The 19,189-nt window shown below is 44.1% G+C and overlaps 1 protein-coding gene across 2 annotated transcripts in view; it reads right to left on the minus strand.

The window, feature by feature from the left end:
* Positions 1-6,575: 6,575 nt before the first annotated feature.
* The window catches only part of LOC115159384 (proline dehydrogenase 1, mitochondrial), a 34,599-nt gene continuing 21,985 nt past the window's right edge, over positions 6,576-19,189 (minus strand). For both annotated transcript variants that reach the window (XM_029709042.1, XM_029709043.1), the window contains 4 exons: positions 8,192-8,367; positions 7,830-7,928; positions 7,510-7,598; positions 6,576-7,082 (listed from right to left, as the gene is read on the minus strand). In XM_029709042.1, the coding sequence (XP_029564902.1) occupies positions 6,892-7,082; positions 7,510-7,598; positions 7,830-7,928; positions 8,192-8,367 (555 nt within the window). In that variant the 3' untranslated portion in view covers positions 6,576-6,891. The remainder of the gene's footprint in view (positions 7,083-7,509; positions 7,599-7,829; positions 7,929-8,191; positions 8,368-19,189) is intronic.

Genomic DNA, 19,189 nt, shown 5'->3' on the forward strand with positions numbered 1-19,189 from the left:
ATGTAAGTTTCCGTGTGAGACATCCTGTGTTATTTTTGACCTCAAGGGGGCATCATACGCCACAGATGACAATGTCACGTGCATCCTACCATTGTCACTTTTGCATGAATGGTTGGGCGAATTCTAATTTGCAGTCACAAGGTTTGCACAGTCTATAGACTGCTTTTAATTGTCATAGTTATTGGCTAGCCGGAGCATCCTAAATACATGCAAAAGAAAGTTTGATGTTCCTAACAGACTGGACATTTTTGTGGAATGAGCTAAAATGTAGGGTCAGAAAATCATGTGTTATGGGAGATTTACTCTATTCACCAACTAATTGGTTCCATTAACCATTTGCATAAGCAGGCTTATTTTAACTTCCAAACTTACATAACAATCTCTACTAAGTGGCTAGTCACCTGGCACACACATGTATCAACAAAAGACAACGGGAGGGAAAGACTAGAAACATCTGTGTATGTGTAACTCATTGTTACCTCATTCATTATGCCAACTCCAGATGATCAAGTTGGAAACCTCAAGTTGGACACTGAGGTTGGACACCTCTCTGTAATGCTTCAGTGCTGTTATTGTTAATGTATTACAGAGTGTTTTGTTCATTCACGGGACAGGTAACATGAATCCTGCAACAACAACAAAAAAACACATTGCATGCTTTACACATCAATGTGAAAACAACTACATACAGACCTTCATTTGTTCATTGTTCATTTATTGTTCACCTTTTCATTAACTAGTTTGGTGATACAGTATCTGAACGGCATATTATTTGATAAACAATCTACATTAACATCTGATTTCCAATACACACAGATATGACAGTTGAGGCAACAACAACTGAACTTGTCACGATTGTCGTAAGGAGTGGACCAAAACGCAGCGGGAAAATGTATACTCATCTTCTTTTTTTATTTGAAGAAGGAAAAACAAAATAAACACGTATACAAAAACAAACGACTCCAAACAGTCCCGTCAGGTGCAACAAACACTAAACCAGGAAATAACTACCCACAAACCGCCATAGAACAAACACCCCTATAAATAGGACCTTCAATCAGAGGCAACGAGAAGCAGCTGCCTCCAATTGAAGGTCAACCCAATAAACACCACATAGAAATAGACCAACTAGAAATAACATAGAAATACACTAACATAGAACATAACCCAAACAACCCCGAAACACCCTAAACAAACACCCCCTGCCACGCTCTGACCAAACTACAATAACAAACAGCCCCTTTACTGGTCAGGACGTGACAGAACTGAAATTATAACTCAACAAAGCACTGCTTATCATTTGACAATACATGAGCTCCATCTTCTCATCAATACCCTAAAAGATTAGATATTTCCCTTTCTAAAAAAGGCTATTTGCGTTAAGATAACATGTTGATAGACCTTCTCTCAAACTAATATCAGCGACAAACATTGCAAAACTTGAGAATAACATGCATAGGACTTTTCTCATTGGCATGATTTATTCCTTAAACAAATTGGAGAACATCTAAATAATACTCGGTCATTATATCATACTACCTTCAGTGCCCCTACAAAAAAAAAACATATGGTTTTCAGACACATGAACACATGTGAACAAATCACATGACCAGAGAATCTTGTTTCTCATGGTCTGAAAGTCCTTTAGGTGCCTTTTGGCAAAGTCCAAGCGGGCTGTCATGTGCCTTTTACTAAGGAGTGGCTTCCGTCTGGCCACTCTACCATAAAAGGGGGACTGGTGGAGTGCTGCAGAGATGGTTGTCCTTCTGGAAGGTTCTCCCATCTCCACAGAGGAACTCTGGAGCTCTGTCAGAGTGACCATGGAGTTCTTGGTCACCTCCCTGACCAAGGCCCTTCTCCCCCAATTGTTCAGTTTGGCTGGGCAGCCAGCTGGTGGTTGATGGTTCCAAACTTGTTCCATTTAATTATGATGGAGGCCACTGTGCCTCGACACAATCCTGTCTCTGAGCTTTACGGACAATCCCTTCAACCTCATGGCTTGGTTTATGCTCTGACATGCACTGTCAACTGTGGGACCTTATATAGACAGGTGTGTCTTTCCAAATCATGTCGAATCAATTGAATTTACCACACATGGAATCCAATCAAGTTGTACAAACATCTCAAGGATGATCAATGGAAACAGGATGCACCTGAGCTCAATTTCGAGTCTCATAGCAAAGGGTCTGAATATTTATGTAAATAAGGTATTTGTGTATTTTGTATAAATTGGCAAAAATTATTAAAAAACTGTTTTTGCTTTGTCATTATGGAGTACTGTGTGTAGATTGATGTGAAAAATGTAATCAGTTTTAGAATTATTATTATTTATTTTGTACTTTATTTAACCAGGTAGGCCAGTTGAGAACAGGTTCTCATTTACTACTGCGACCTGGCCAAGATAAAGCAAAGCAGTGTGACAAAACAACAACACAGAGTTACACATGGGATAAACAATCATACAGTCAATAACACAATAGAACAATCTGTATACAGTGTGTGCAAATGAAGTAAGGAGGTAAGGCAATAAATAGGCCACAGTGGCGAAGTAATTACAATTTAGCAATTAACACTGGAGTGATAGATCTGCAGATGAGGATGTGCAAGTAGAAATACTGGTGTGCAAAAGAACAGAAAAACCAAAACAAATACGGGATAAGGTAGGTAGTTGGTTGGATAGGCTATTTACAGATGGGATGTGTACAGCTGCAGTGATCGGTAAGCTGCTCTGACAGCTGATGCTTAAAGTTAGAGAGGGAGATATAAGTCTCCAACTTCAGTGATTTTTGCAATTTGTTCCAGTCATTGGCAACAGAGAACTGGAAGAAAAGGCGGCCAAAGGAGGTGTTGGCTTTGGGGATGACCAATGAAATATAACTGCTGGAGCGCGTGCTACGGGTGGGTGTTGCTATGGTGAACAGTGAGATAAGGCGGAGCTTTACCTAGCAAAGACTTATAGATGACCTGGAGCCAATGGGTTTGGCAACGAATATGTAGCGAGGACCAGCCAATGAGATCATATAGGTTGCAGTGGTGGCAAAATGGTGACAAAACAGATGGCACTGTGATAGACTGCAGCCAATTTGCTGATTAGTGTTTTGTCGGCTATTTTGTAAATGACATCGCCGAAGTCAAGGATCGGTAGGATAGTCAGTTTTACGAGGGTATGTTTGGCAGCATGAGTGAAGGAGGCTTTGTTGCGAAATAGGAAGCCGATTCTAGATTTAATTGGATTGGAGATGCTTGATGTGACTCTGGAAGGAGAGTTTACAGTCTTGCCAGACACCTAGGTATTTATAGTTGTCCACATATTCTATGTCAGAACCGTTCAGAGTAGTGATGCTAGTCGGGCGGGCGGGTGCGGGCAGCGATCGGTTGAAGAGCATGCATTTCGTTTTACTAGCATTTAAGAGCAGTTGGAGGTCACGGAAGGAGTGTTGTATGGCATTGAAGCTCGTTTGGAGGTTTGTTAACAGTGTCCAAAGAAGGGCCAGATGTATACAGAATGGTGTCATCTGCGTAGAGGTGGATCAAATAATCACCCGCAGCAAGAGCGACATCATTGAAATATACAGAGAAAAGAGTCAGCCCGAGTAATTGAACCCTGTGGCACCCCCATAGAGACTGCCAGAGGTCCGGACAACAGGCCCTTCGATTTGACACACTGAACTCTATCTGAACTCTATCTGAGAAGTAGTTAGTGAACCAGGCGAGGCAGTCATTAGAGAAACCAAGGCTGTTGAGTCTGCCGATAAGAATACGGTGATTGACAGAGTCGAAAGCCTTGGCCAGGCCGATAAAGACGGCTGCACAGTACTGTCTTTTATTGATGGCGGTTATGATATCGTTTAGGACCTTGAGCGTGGCTGAGGTGCACCCATGACCAGCTCGGAAACCGGATTGCACAGCGGAAAAGGTACGGTGGGATTCGAAAGTGTCGGTTATCTGTTTGTTCACTTGGCTTTCGAAAACTTAAGAAGTAGGGTAGGATAGGATTGGTATAGTTCTGTGAGAGTTTGGGTCTAGAGTGTCTCCCCCTTTGAAGAGGGGGATGACCGCGGCAGCTTTCCAATCTTTAGGAATCTCAGACGATACGAAAGAGGTTGAACAAACTAGTAATAGGGGTTGCAACAATGGTGGCGGTTAATTTTAGGAAGAGAGGGTCCAGATTGTCTAGCCCAGCTGATTTGTAGGGATCCAGATTTTGCATCTCTATCAGAACATCAGCTGTCTGGATATGGGCCAGTTGCTGCGGGGGGTGAAGAGCTGTTTGCCGGGGTTGGGGTAGCCAGGTGGAATGCATTGCCAGCCGTAGAGAAATGCTTATTGAAATTCTCAATTATTGTGGATTTAATCCGTGGTGAGTGTTTCCTATCCTCAGTGCAGTGGGCAGCTGGGAGGAGGTGGCCTTATTCTCCATGGACTTTAGTGTCCCAAAACTTTTTGGAATTAGAATAAAGCTGTAACATAACAAAATGTGGAAAAGGGGAAGGGGTCTGAGTACTTTCCGAATGCACTGCATCTGACGCAGTATACAATTTTCAGGGGCCACTATTAACTCGTGTGCACTACTTTCAGAACTACTGGCTAAAAATAATACATACGTAATTTGGCAGACACTCTTATCCAGAGCAACTTACAGTTGTGAGTGGATACATTTGTCATACTTGTCCTCCATGGGAATCAAACCCACAACCCTGGCGTTGCAAGCGGCATGCTCTACCAACTGAGCCACACAGGACCATGTACATACTGTAAGTACCAGAGAATCTCTAAACAGACAACTCTACTTTGACAAAGCAAACTGTTTCTAAACATGACATGAAACACACAAAGACAATGGACACATTAAAGAGCCTAAATAAATCCAGAAAAAAATCTAGTCAAATATAGTTTAATCAATTTACAGTTAAACTGATATGACCACTCAATAAGTTATTTACATAAAAAAATACCACCGAATACAGTGCCTTGCAAAAGTATTCACCCCCCTTGGCATTTTTTCCTATTTTGTTGCATTACAACCTGTAATCTAACTTGATTTTTATTTGGATTTCATGTAATGGACATACAGAAAAATAGTGTGAAATGAATACAAAAAATCTAAAACGGAAAAGTGGGGTGTGCATATGTATTCACCCCTTTGCTATGAAGCCCCTAAATAAAATCTGGTGCAACCAATTACCTTCAGAAGTAACATTAGTTAAATAAAGTCCACCTGTGTGCAATCTAAGTGTCACATGATTTGTCACATGATCTCAGTATATTTACACCTGTTCTGAAAGGCCCCAGAGTCTGCAACACCACTAAGCAGCACTATGAAGACCAAGGAGCTCTCCAAACAGGTCAGGGACAAAGTTGTCAAGTACAGATCAGGGTTGGGTTATAAAAATAACTTTGAACATCCCACGGAGCACCATTAAATCCATTATTAAAAAAATGGAAAGAATATGGCACCACAACAAACCTGCCAAGAGAGGTCTGCCCACCAAAACTCACAGACCAGGCAAGGAGGGCATTAATCAGAGAGGCAACAAAGAGACCAAAGATAACACTGAAGAAGCTGCAAAGCTCCACAGCGGAGATTGGAGTGTCTGTCCATAGGACCACTTTAAGCCGTACACGCCACAGAGCTGGGCTTTACAGAAGAGTGGCCAGAAAAAAAACATTGCTTAAAGAAAAAAATATGCAAACATATTTGGTGTTCGCCAAAAGGCACGTGGGAGACTCCCCAAACAAATAGAAGGAGGTACTCTGGTTAGATCAGACTAAAATTGAGCTTTTTGGCCATCAAGGAAAACGCTATGTCTGGCGCAAAACACCTCTCATTGCCCCAAGAAGAACATCCCCACAGTGAAGCATGGTGGTGGCAGCTTCATGCTGTGGGGGTGTTTTTCATCGGCAGGGACTGGGAAACTGGTCAGAATTGAAGGAATGATGGATGGCGCTAAATACAGGGAAATTATTGAGGGAAACCTGTTTCAGTCTTCAAGAGATTTGAGACTGGGACATAGATTCACCTACCAGCAGGACAATGACCCTACGCATACTGATAAAGCAACACTCAAGTGGTTTAAAGGGAAACATTGAAATGTCTTGGAATGGCCTAGTCAAAGCCCAGACCTCAATCCAATTGAGAATCTGTAGTATGACTTAAAGATTGCTGTACACCAGTGGAACTCATCCAACTTGAAGGAGCTGGAGCAGTTTGGCCTTGAAGAATGGGCAAAAATCCCAGTGGCTAGATGTGCCAAGCTTATAGAGACATACCCCTTGAGACTTGCAGCTGTAATTGCTGCAAAATGTGGCTCTACAAAGTATTGACTTTGGGGGGGTGAATAGTTATGCACGCTCAAGTTTTCAGTTTTTTTGTAATATTTCTTGTTTCACAATATTTATATTTTTTTGAATCTTCAAAGTGGTAGGCATGTTGTGTAAATCAAATGATACAACCCTCCCCCCCCCCAAAAAAAAAAATCTATTTTAATTCCAGGTTATAAGGCAACAAAATAGGAAAAATGCCAAGGGGGTGAATACTTTCGCAAGCCACTGGACCATGACAAAAGCAGTGGATAAGGATCATCGTATATAATAAGGACACTTTCAACAGCAATAAATAGAGCAAAAGGTAGGTAGAGGGTCACTTGGCATTAAGATCATATCTCAGTACTAGACACACCTACTTACAGTACATTCTAAAGCCACAGGGGTAAACCCTAACTTCCATTTACTGCAAGTCAAATTTTCACTTTAGTCTCCCATTGACATTAGTGCATGACTATGTGAAAATTCCATTTAAGTGGCAGTTAGGGTTCCTCCATTGTGACTGGGGCAGGTTCAGTTAAGACACTGGAATGTTTTAAAGGGGCAGAGTGCTGGTGTGCCAGACAGTCAGTACACAGGCTTGTAGAGGATCTGTCCATTGAGCAGCCTGCGTTTGAGCTCCTTCCACAGCAGGCTGCGCTCCCTCTGGGATCCCTTCATGAAGCCCCTGTTTTCCAGGGCACGGCGTGACAGGTAGGGGATGACCTCATTGACTGGGCCGTAGGGGACGTACTTGTACACTGGGAATCCAGCCTGGCCTATTCTCAGAGACAGAGACGGAGAGGGAGTGTGAAACATGTTACATGACTGAAGAAGCTACAACAACAGGCAATATGTTTCACACAAGCACAAAAAACATTAGTTATTTTTGTCTAAACGTTTTAGTTTCTAAACTAATTTTGCAAAACAATAGAAAGCAATATTATATATAACAACCAAATGTGTAAGGAGAGCTATGGTATGGTATAAGGTGACTGAGTGAGACCCTGAAGTTGTTTGTTTCGCAGTCATCTATAGTTGAGTCTGTGGTATGGAGGCCTGAAGGAGGCGGCTTGCCTTCAAGAGCTCTCTGAAGATTTTTCTCAGAAGATTCCTAACCAAAATGCCAATCAATAAATCTTGATCTCCAAGAAACCCATTGACTATGTAGCAACAATCTACAGTACCGTGTTGATATTATTGTACCTAGAGGGAAGCTTATCTGGTCACACATGCCGAGCAGCTGTCCAAAATAAACCTTTTTCTCAGTGGGGGACAGACCCATCTCGTTCATCCTGCCAAAACAACACAGATGGGTTGCAAAAACATAACACTGCTCAATAATAAACATCACCTCACTGATGTAAGCATTTATATAATACATTTGCTTTCTATGAAGTTGTGTCACTATTGGTTTGGTGTTTTGTGTAACAAAATGTATGTACGAATTTACTAGCTGATGCATGCCGTACCCTAAACAAGTCTAACTGCCTCTTGATTGAAAAAAGCCCAGAGGCTGGCCTTACTTTTCCAGGGTGAATTTGACAGTGTCCTCGTTGTGTGACGCCACCATGACATTAGCCTTTCTGTTGTGGTCGATCTCCTCCAACACAAACTCTAAACACCTTCAGAGGATCAGGGAAGAGACAATGAACTTCAGCTAATCCAGTGATCTGATATAATGACTTCATCACATAATGCATATCCCTACTCAAACAAGTAAATACCAAGTCACTGAAGTCACACAGAACGCCACTGGGAGTAGGGTGAAGTTGATCTTAGGTCAGTTTAGCATTTTCCACACTAAAGGTTAAGATTGGGGGTGGGAAGCTGATCCTAGATCTGTACCTAGGGGCAACTTCACACCGGAGCACATTAGGGGCCTTACTTGTGGTACATTCTATTGGTGGCCTCGTAATCTGGGTTGATTGGGTCCTCATAACCGATTTCCTTCGCTCTGCTCCTCTCCTGGTACATGTAGGCGCCGCGAACCAGCTTGGCCCCAAAGTACCAGCCCTCACGCCGGGACAGCTCCACGTCCACAGACACATTGTCATACGCTTCCTGTATAAGTCATAATAGGTCACAGAATTATAGAACGCTATGGTTAACAGAAATCTTGCCATTCAAATCACCTGAGTGTCCATTACATCTCTTATAAAGGGTAAATGAGTAACACAGTCATGCTATTTTCATTTAATATGTTCATATCAGGTTCATGTGTACACACCTTATCATAAAACTACAAAGATGCAGCATAAACATGGATATAGCAGGTTTAAAAGGTTTATATAGTAGGTTGGTCTTTTATAGGTTAAATATGGAAGGCTTTTATGGGTTAACTTGTTTGGGGTAGGGGGCAGTATTTTTACGTCCGGATGAAAAGCGTGCCCAGAGTAAACTGCCTGCTACTCAGGCCCAGAAGCTAGGATATTGTTCGGATTTTCGTTATTTAGCCCTCCGAAAAGGCTCACCAGGAAGCACACAATGTCATGACTCGTGTTTTGTCCTTAATTTTATTTTAAATCAAATGACCACAGGTCATAAACCTGAAATACAACAAACAAGTAATGACAATATATTATTCAGATATATTATTCAAGTAATATAATAATAATGTAAATAATAAATCAAATAAGCCTGCAACACCATCAAAGATGTGGCGAATCTGGCTTAAAACAGCACCGACTACATCACCCAGAATGCCCAGCGCCAGAGGAGCATGCGCACAGTGACTCTGCCGTCACAGGTTGCTATGGACGCTGTCACAGGACACAGAACCCATGCCACCACATGCCTCATCCAAAGGATTTACACACAAACGCAACATAATGCGGCACTCCACCATGGATCACCGAACCAAACCACCGCTATCACCATCGCCACCAGAAACCAGCAGAGTGCTCCGAACAAATCAGCACAATGCAAATGGCTGATAATAATAGCCTAATGCTATATAGCATCTGGTTCGCTGAGCTACCGCACCCAGCGAGCTACAAGTTACTCCCGGCCAACTAACACCGACACAGTGAGGTAAACGTTCAGTGCACAAACATATAAGTGACTTAAACATCAATGCTAGACTGAGTAGTTCGCAGTTACATACCAACGGGCTGTGTGCTCCTGATGATTGTCTACGGTGAAGTGATTACCAGGTGCTGTCATTTAAGTCTCTAGTGAAGCTGCGCATGCGCACATAACGTAACATATCTGAGCATCTAAGAAACTTAAAGAAATCACTCGTTCCCCATTTAATTCTCTTTTATCTATTTATATATATTTTTTTTCCTCAGTGAGCTAGAAATCTCAACAGATATGCATATTATTAGTAGATTTGGATAGAAAACACTCTGAAGTTTCTAAAGCTGTTTGAATGATGTCTGTGAGTATAACAGAACTCATATGGCAGGCGAAAACCTGAGAAAAATCCAACCAGGAAGTGGGAAATCTGAGGTTTGTAGTTTTTCAAGTGATTGCCTATCCAATGCCTATCCACAGTCTCTGTGGGGGCATATTGCACTTCCTAAGGCATCCACTAGATGTCAACAGTCTTTAGAACGTTGTTTCAGGCTTCTACTGTGAATGGGGAGAGAATAGAGCTATTGGAATCAGGTGTCTGGAAAAATTGGCATGAGCTCAGTCATGCGCGCGGCCGTGAGAGCGAGCTGAGTTCCTTTTCATTTCTGAAGACAGGAATTGTCCGGTTGAAATATTATTAACTTTTTTGACTTTTCGTCTGGCCTTGTGCATGCGCCTTCTGCATTTGGAATAGTGAACTGAACGCACAAACAAAAAGGAGGTATTTGGACATAAATATGGACTTTATCGAAACAAAACTAACATTTATTGTGGAACTGGGATTCCTGGGAGTGCATTCCGATGAAGATCAAAGGTAAGTGAATATTTATAATGCTATTTCTGACTTTTGTTGACTCCACAACATGGCGGGTATCTGTATGGCTTGTTTTGGTGACTGAGCACTGTCATGACTGTCCTGATCAGGTCAGGGTACAGGAGACCACCACCCTACAGATTATCTCCCAAACCCCCAACAGAGGAGGAGAGATCTAGGGGTCTGAAGATGTGGGGGTTTTATGACACCTCACGCCCATAATAAAACTTAGGCCACAGAGAAATTCCTTTGTCCTAACAATGGAGAACTGGCCTCAGAACATTAAACATGCAATAAAGGGACTTTGGAACAATGGTTTCCGTCAGCCACAATGGTGGTTATGACGAAAAGTGAAATATTAAAATGTATGTAACTTTTGTATTTGTTTTTAAAGGTTAAGAGATGACGTTATTATGAAAACATTGTACCTTTAAGAGTTTTCCCAGTATATGCCTGATGTTTATACATTGTACGCTGTTTGGAAAATATCCAAATCAAACAGAATGTTTTGGTAAAGATGAAATGTGAAGTTAGTGTCTAAAATTGGATATTTTCTAGAGCCAAAGCCTTGCCCCCTTTACTTGGTCCGCCCAGAGAATTGCCCTAAAGGCGGTTACACCCACTTCTGACCCGAGGGTATAAGACAGGAGAGTGAAGAATTAACATAGGAGACTATTGACCCCAAGCTGCAGCTAAGGTCTAACAAAGTCGACGAACCCCAAAACGAAACACAAGGTTGAAGACAAAGAAATATTTTTCTACACGAGCTACGGACGAGTAGCTGTGTCTAAGCGGGTGAATTCAAGCCGAACCACCCAGCCTCCACTCTCCATTGAATCGTGGTATCGACCCTGTTCGGGCCGAAGCTGTGAGCTCTGAGCTACAGAGCTGTCTGTCCTCAGAAGACCCCTTTCAGATCAAGGGTGAGGGATCAGACCATTTAGCCAAGAAGGACACTGACATCGTGAGGACAACCAGAGAGTTGCGCCGGAGAAGTGCGTAATTTAGAAGCCTAAACGACCCACGCGGAGCTTCCCACCTGAGACCTCCAACACGTAATTACATCATTATATTCTGACCCATAAGAGCGGCAGTTCGGGGCAAGGCTAGTTAAATAAGCATGGCTGACAAATGAACCTAAATGTATATTTCTCTCGTGTACTTCCTTTGTTTCTCTCTCTTTAAAATCCCCATTTTGGGTAACAAGCGCCATAGTGTGTTGGCCCGTTATACTAAGTCCTAATCAATAGCTAGACTGTGTTTTGTGTATGTGTATTTTTATCATCATTTTAGCTTGCTAGTAAATAAATAATCAACTAAGATTGGTGTGGTAAATTCAGTGGTAAAGCCCGGGTCCGTGCAGATTCCCGGATTGTACGACGTTCAGATTATGAGACTGTAGAGGAAATTGATTAATTTAGCGACTGTTGTAATCGATATTTTGATATCCTTTGAGTTAATTTGGGAAATAGAAACTCAATCAAAACAATGTTCCCATGGTGCCCCAGGTTAATGAGTTAATAATTGCTTGATTCATTGCTTAATTCATTTAATCACGCAATTATAAACCGTTAATCATTCGATGAGCAGCAGTCGTCACATTAACTAATACAACGTCACGACATATGGCGCCCCGTGTGAGGCGTCTAAGATAGGACTAGGCCGCACTGTTGTGTTATTCCATATCAATTGTGTAGCAATATATATACATTCCATTAATAGCTATAGGCAGGACTAGTGCGGGAGAGAAGTGTGTGTGTCGTTCCATTTCACCCAGATACTGGTCGGGAGAGAACGACCCCTGTTGTATATCTGACCAAAGCCAGTGTGAAGGGGGGGTCTACCGAATGCTACGAGCTAGGGCATATGTACCAGCCGATGCAGGCATTCTGAGAAATAATACTAGTTGGGCCTAACGTAGTGTTATTTCTGTCGATCGCTTTCAGGAGTGATCTGACTCGGTCATAAGTAATTCCTAGAGCAGAGGACATATGAGCCAGCCATTACGGAAATTAGAGTAGATATATTCGTTTGACCGAAGCGAAGTTATTATCTCTCTACCTCTCGCGTTGGGTAACGGGGAGAGGTTAAGGGTTGAACGTGAGACGTCACCAAGTAAACCTGTCCCTTGTTGGAGGGAACATCCCTTGTGCGGCGAGGGGGAAAACCCGCACAAGGAAAGCTAAGCATTGCGCCAGATGCTAAGCTAACAAAGGGGAGCAGCCATTTTTGTTTTCCTCTTTGTTCATAGTGAATTCCCGCGTTAGACGGGAATCCTGTGAGATCTCAGCTTGGGCTATCCGTAACCTCTGGCGAAGAAACGCCAGTCATTTTTCGTGAAATAAGTCAGGTTACGCTGTACGATATCTAACCAGTCTCAACAGATTGGATATCATTGTCTCGTTCAATTTAATATACATTAAATTGCTACACTACCTGGTTATGGTTGGTACACTATGGTTGGTTATGGGAATAATACACACACGAATGTGCCATAACCAATGAGACATGGTTAAACTGTTCCACGTTAACTTAGATATAGCAACTATTTCAGGTTAATTAAAGCTAATTCCTTTAGCCTATACGGGGTTGACTAATCATTCAAATTGATTAATAGATTAAAGCTGTTTTACCAGCTTAATGGTGTTTAGGTAGACTTTTTAACAGTTTTGTAAAATTCTATTTTCACTGGTACCCTGTCGATTTTAGCTTGTGTTAACAGTGACCTCCGGTGGTGAAGAATCACCAGTAATTATTTTTAAATAATTCAGGTTATGCTGTACGATATCTAACCAGTCTCAACTGATTGGATATCATTGTCTCGTTCAATTTAATATACATTAAATTGCTACACTACCGTCCAGGTTGGTTATTGGAATAATACGCAAACTAATGTGTACTAACCAATGAGACATAGTTAAACTTTTCAACGTTAACTTAGAGATAGCAACTCTTTCAGGTGAATTAAAATTAAAATTCCCAAATAGCCGATACAGGTTAGATTTATCATTAAAATCGATTTAATCAATTAAACCTGTTTTGGCAAGTTCAGTAATAACCAACTCACATGACTGACCCAGTCTTGATGATTCACTGACGTTTACAAACTGAGTTAAATCGTGTTTGCAGCCTCCAACTAAAAACCCCAAACATTACGTAAATTGAAATAACTGACAATCATAATAATGAGCAATCCATCAGATGGGTTTCCACCCATTTCCCCTCTAATCAGTGGACCTTCACCCACGGAAAGATTGATCGCGGACCTCAGCAACGATGCAAATCCTAACTATGCCGAGGGGCTGAAAATGTTAGATTTCAATGCCATAAGCGAGAAAAATGCAGACATTGCGACAGACGCTCTTCAATATAGACCATCAGGCGGAGGCCTTGTGAAGGTTCTCTCCAGTTTAGCCCTCAACTATGCCCACCAGCAGAGATGGACAGTGCACCAGTACCTCAGTGCCCAGCAGAGGCACGAGCAGGAAGCTGGGGAGTTCAAGGTACAGGTGGAGAGAACCAGGGAGCTGGCATCGAAAGCCGAAAAAGATAAGCTACTGCTAGCTGAGGAACTGTGTGTGAGAACAGATAAATTGGAAGATCTGTCTAACACTTATAACAAAGAACGCGAACAAACTCTTGACCAAGTCCGTATTCTAAAAGAACAACTCGGTTTAGCCAAAACTAAATACGATGAAGTCCACGCGAAACTAGATGAATCGGACGAGCTAGTTAGAAAACGGGGCGAGCAAATTGATGCCCTACAAACGGTTGTGAATGAAACCACTCAAAGCAATAATGCTCTATTCCAAAAGCTGCAGACCAAAGACGATCAGTTAATGAACACAATGACCAAGTTGGAGGACAAAACAGCAGAACTCATTGAAGTCGCTGATTTAATGAAGGATGAGAAAGACCAGGTGAGAAAGTTGGAAAATGTGACCTCTAAACAAAAGGAGGACATCGCATCACTGGATCTCTCACTCCACACTCGCGACCTCTCCCTGCAAACCATGACAGATAAGTATGAGGCCGAGCGAAAAAAGGGCGACACCTACGTGTCGAAAATAAACACCCTCAACTCCCAGGTGGACTCTGCGATGCAGCATAACACCACCCTTAGGTATCATCTGGAGGAAATCCAGAACAGTCACGCGCTATCGTGGGACAACCAAACCAAGCAACCTAGCTCACATCCGGAGCTAAGAGAACGAGGGAATGTAGATGACAGGAGATTTCAGCCTCTTTCTCTTGGCCATTCGGCCCACAGTGAATTGGGGCCTCCTCGCCAACACAACCACAGCTTGACTTTTCCTCTTGGCCTCTCGGCCCACAATTCTCCACGGGAGAGTGCAGATGCTCCCCGCGCACTTGGCGGGGATCGCCTTGACAAAATCGTCAAACTTCCGCCTCTTCGACCCCGTTCCGGGAAAGCCAAACGACACAGACATTCTTAGCAGACATAGACGACGCCTTGGATGGCTACCCAAACGCTACGAATGCAGACAGGCTCTATCTTTTGAAGCGAACGTCCAACAGAGACGTGACAAGGTTCATCCGTCTACAAGAGCAACACGTGCAAAACGACTATGCTAAACTTGCCACGGTTTTGAAAATAGAATTCAGTGGTTCTGCGACTCGCAAACACGATAGTTCGTTGGCTAACAATATCAGACAAGCTCGAAATGAACACCCACAAGCCTACTATCACCGGCTTCGTTCAGCTTACTTTGGCATGCTCACTGAAACAGGAATGGAAGACCTATTACCGTTCAAACAACTTTTTCTGTCAAACATGTCTCCCAACTTCATTAACTACTTGGGCCCTACTGCCCACGTCGGGTTGCCAAACTCGACGCTCCGAGAGCTGGCAAGCACCGCTTTTGAAGCATCAAAAGCAAGCCGGGCTAAGAGCCCGGACACCTCGACTTTCGAGCTTAGGCGGGAACCATCACTCGAATTAGAACGGGCTGCATCAGGGACATATGCTGTAAAAGAGGACGATCAAAGGGGGTGGCTACCAAGTAACCACCACCCCGACAACCACCGCCGTAACAATAGCTACGATGAACGTCCCCAATCTAACAGGTCCTGTAGAGATCAACCTAGCCGACATGCCCCTCCGCCTAACTCTCACAAAGGGTCAGGACACAAGGGTAACAAGCGTAACAAGGGCAACAAATTGTTCAACAATGATTTAAACGCTAACCGAAATTATATAGAAGCTCTGATAAAAGATGTACTGCATCGTAAGAAATTTGAGAAAGAGGACAAGGATAAATCCTCATGACTAGGCGTAAAATCGTTGGAAACCGAGTCCGCCGAAATTCATGCAATTCAAGAGGACGCAAACATTTCCATTACCCCCGCCCCCACTCAAATCCCTGTCCAGGTACCGCCCGTTCTAGACACAAGCCCGCAGGTTTTGTCTACAGACTTGGACACGGAGGTGGAGATGCACGAGATAAGCAGCTTTGCAACAGATGATTCCTCTACCATTCCGATAGAGGACCCACTGGGTCACGTAGGTGACTTATCTGTCTTGGAAATCGACGCAGATTACAAACCGCTCCGTTCTCCCAACCCACTCCATTTTGTTGGGGATATGACGAGAAAAACCAACTCGAACAGGCCATACCTTAGAACAGTCCTGGAGGACTGTGTGACCTGTCACGCTCTGATAGATTCGGGTTCAACAATTTCCCTTATATCCGAAACCTTGCTGGATGAACTAAAAAGGGCAGTGGACCCAACAAAACGTTGGTTGAAAACGGAACATTGCGATACGAATCTTCGAGGTTTCACTCAAGCTACCTCGCCCCTAACCAAACGTCTCCTACTTAAACTCAACTTCGAAAGCGTGTCACTGATACACCCCGTGTATGTGACTAGCATCGAAATCGAACGAATGCTGATTGGGAGTGATTTAATTGACCGTTTGGTACCACTAATGGATTGGAAAACCAATCAAATCTGGTCACAAATACCTATGCCAACTCCGTTGACTTCGCCGCATTCTTCCAAGGCTACCTGCCATACATTGTGCAACGACGTGGGTCAGACGTCAGCATCTGACGCAAACCCTGTGAACTTGGCCATGAGCCCGCCATTTGTGGCAAAGGACAATGTGAGTTCGACTCGGAACTTAACCGAACATGTGGTTTTCCTGTGCGGCTTGGTTGATTCACCAGCCGACACTTACCGCCCTCCTCTGATAGGGGGCGTGTGCCTAAACGGCACTATGGCTGAGGATACCAGGCTGGCCACCTGGTCAGAAAAATCCGCAATCAGTTTGGAAATGTTCAACGAAATTTCGAAAACGGCGAACTGCCATCCCCTTGTGCCGAAAACGTTTAGATTTCCACTGGGAACGACTCCCCAGACAACACTCACCGCAATAGGGGTGTGTGCGCTATCGATCCGCATTGGAACCAAGGAATTATCCCACTACCTACTGGTTGTCGCGGACCTCCCACATACAGTCTATGTGGGAGCGGACATTTTGGTAAGATTGGGTGTTAAACTTGATACCATACACCAAGTTCTTTGGTCTTTGGCGCAGCCAAACCAACATGCCTTGTCTTTCGACCCGGTGCGAATGGCTTCCGGGCAGACTATTCCTGAAGCTTGCAAGACGATAACTGAGTCCGCCATGTTGATACCGGCAAGAACCACAGAGGTTTCTGTAAGACTGAACCTGGCGCCCGGATACCGGATGGAAGGCACCACTGCGTTCTTCCAACCCTCCCCAAAACTATTCGACTTGGGGCTAACTATCAATGGCAACCCACTGTTGGAACTAACCGCTAGATCCACTTACCTCCTGGTACAAAATCTGACTCAAGCGGATATTTCCATTCCTCGGCACACTCAGCTAGGAACATTGATCGATTACGCCTTCCATGATTTTGAACTAGTTGTTCCTGTGATTGGGCCTCTTCCGTCCTCCCTAGACCTAGATGGCGAGGGAGGTACGCTGTTTACTTGTCAGTCAAAAGCAATAGCACTAACTCCCGTATTGCCACTGGACGACACATCGGCATTCCGGCTGGATGTCGATCCTGACAGCAACCTGTTAATATACTCCATCGTCACGGAGGATGATATTGCGTCTCCTCCTGCATGCGAAGTACACTCTTGTGAGAAAACAACCGATGACTCTTCCAAAGGTGACATGCCGTCACCACCCGATGAAGACCTGTACAATGTCGCCGAACCATATCCTGGTTTCCATGCACAGGTAATACAACTACTGTCGGAGGCTGATGCTCTTGTCAATGACACTGAACGCCATCAGTTGAGAGAATTGTTTAACAAACACAGTGAGATCTGGTCGACAGGCTCGCTGGATTGCGGGGTTACGGGTATCCATGTGGTGCGTATTCCTACGCCACCCGGAGCAACTCCTACGTTCGTTAGACAATACAAAATCCCGCTCGCAGCATACGCAGCAGTACAAGAGATTATCGATTCCTTATTAGCTAAACGGATAATCAGGGAATGTAACAGTACGTACAGCGCTCCCGTGTGGCCCGTTCTGAAACCAACGGGTAAATGGCGTCTTACCATTGACTATAGACAACTCAACAAACTGGTTCCGTTGTCTCGTTGGCCAATGACACAGCTCGACCAAGAGTTGCCAAAGGTGGCAAACGCCAAGTACTTCTCCACAGTCGACGTGGCAAATGGTTTCTGGACCATGACAGTCGACCCGCGTGACCAACACAAGTTGGCTTTCTCTTTCTTGAACAAGCTCTTCACGTTCAATCGTTGCCCATTCGGGTATGCGAACTCCCCCTCAGAGTTCAACATCTTCCTGCACAAGGCGATGCCAGACGCAGCCTCTAGGGGGACGATAATTTACGTGGACGACGTTCTCATGAGAAGTGAGACTTGGTCACATCACCTCAATGAAATGGACCACGTTCTCACCCAACTCGGGACTGCAGGGGCTAAGTTGGCCATCATGAAAGGGCAATGGTGCAGGAACAAGGTAAACTACGTTGGGCTTCTGGTGGGTGCCGAGGGCATCCTGCCACAGTCTAACCGAATCCAAGCAGTCCGCAACATCAAAACACCTACAAACCTTCACGAGGTGCGCAGCTTCTTGGGAGTATGTAATTACTCCCGTCAATTCATCGAAAACTACGCCGACTTGTCAAAACCGTTGACTCACCTTCTTCAGAAAGACACCCCATTCGTTTGGGATGTCACTCACAACGAAGCGGTGGCTTCCTTGAAAAACCTGCTTTGCGAGGCACCCTGCCTGGTATACCCCAACAAAGACAAGACATTCTTTTTGGAAGTCGGTTTCTCAGAGCACTGCCTTAGCGCTGGGTTGTACCAAAAATACGACCAAGACAAACGTGTGGTTGCTTACGCGAGCAAAACACTCAACCCCGCCGAACACAAATACTCAGACTGCAAAAAAGCGCTGCTGTCGACAGTCTGGGCGATCAAACACTTCACCAGTTATGTCGGCGGACAAAAGGTGATCATAGAAACATGTCACCAGCCTGTGACTTTTCTGAAAAGCCAACGAATCCGTGAGGGTGCTGTACACAACAGCAGGATAGCGGCTTGGCTCATGACGCTGCAGAGCCATGATGTAGTAATCAACTACGCAAAAGCAAAGAACCTGCCTTTGGGCAGTGCTTTGGCGGTGTGTCAACACTGTGGTGACGATGAAACCGACTCCGGACCACCCCCGCGTGACATCGCTCCGCCATTGCCTTCGAACCATCACTATTTCGAAGAGAACGTGTGTCTCGACATGCCGATGGCATTTGTAGATGGCTGTTCTTACCGCCATCTAGACCACTTGCAAGCTGGGGTGGAATTGGTATGGCACAACGACATTCCGTGCAAACCACTTCAATTTCAGCTTGGCAACAAGACCAGCCAGTTTGCAGAAGTGGCTGGCGTGCTGATCACCCTGCAAACAGCGGTGAAACACAGATTGGCAGAACTGGCGATCTGCACCGACTCTAACTA

This window comes from Salmo trutta, chromosome 23 (assembly GCF_901001165.1).
Source record: "Salmo trutta chromosome 23, fSalTru1.1, whole genome shotgun sequence".
NCBI lineage: Eukaryota > Metazoa > Chordata > Actinopteri > Salmoniformes > Salmonidae > Salmo > Salmo trutta.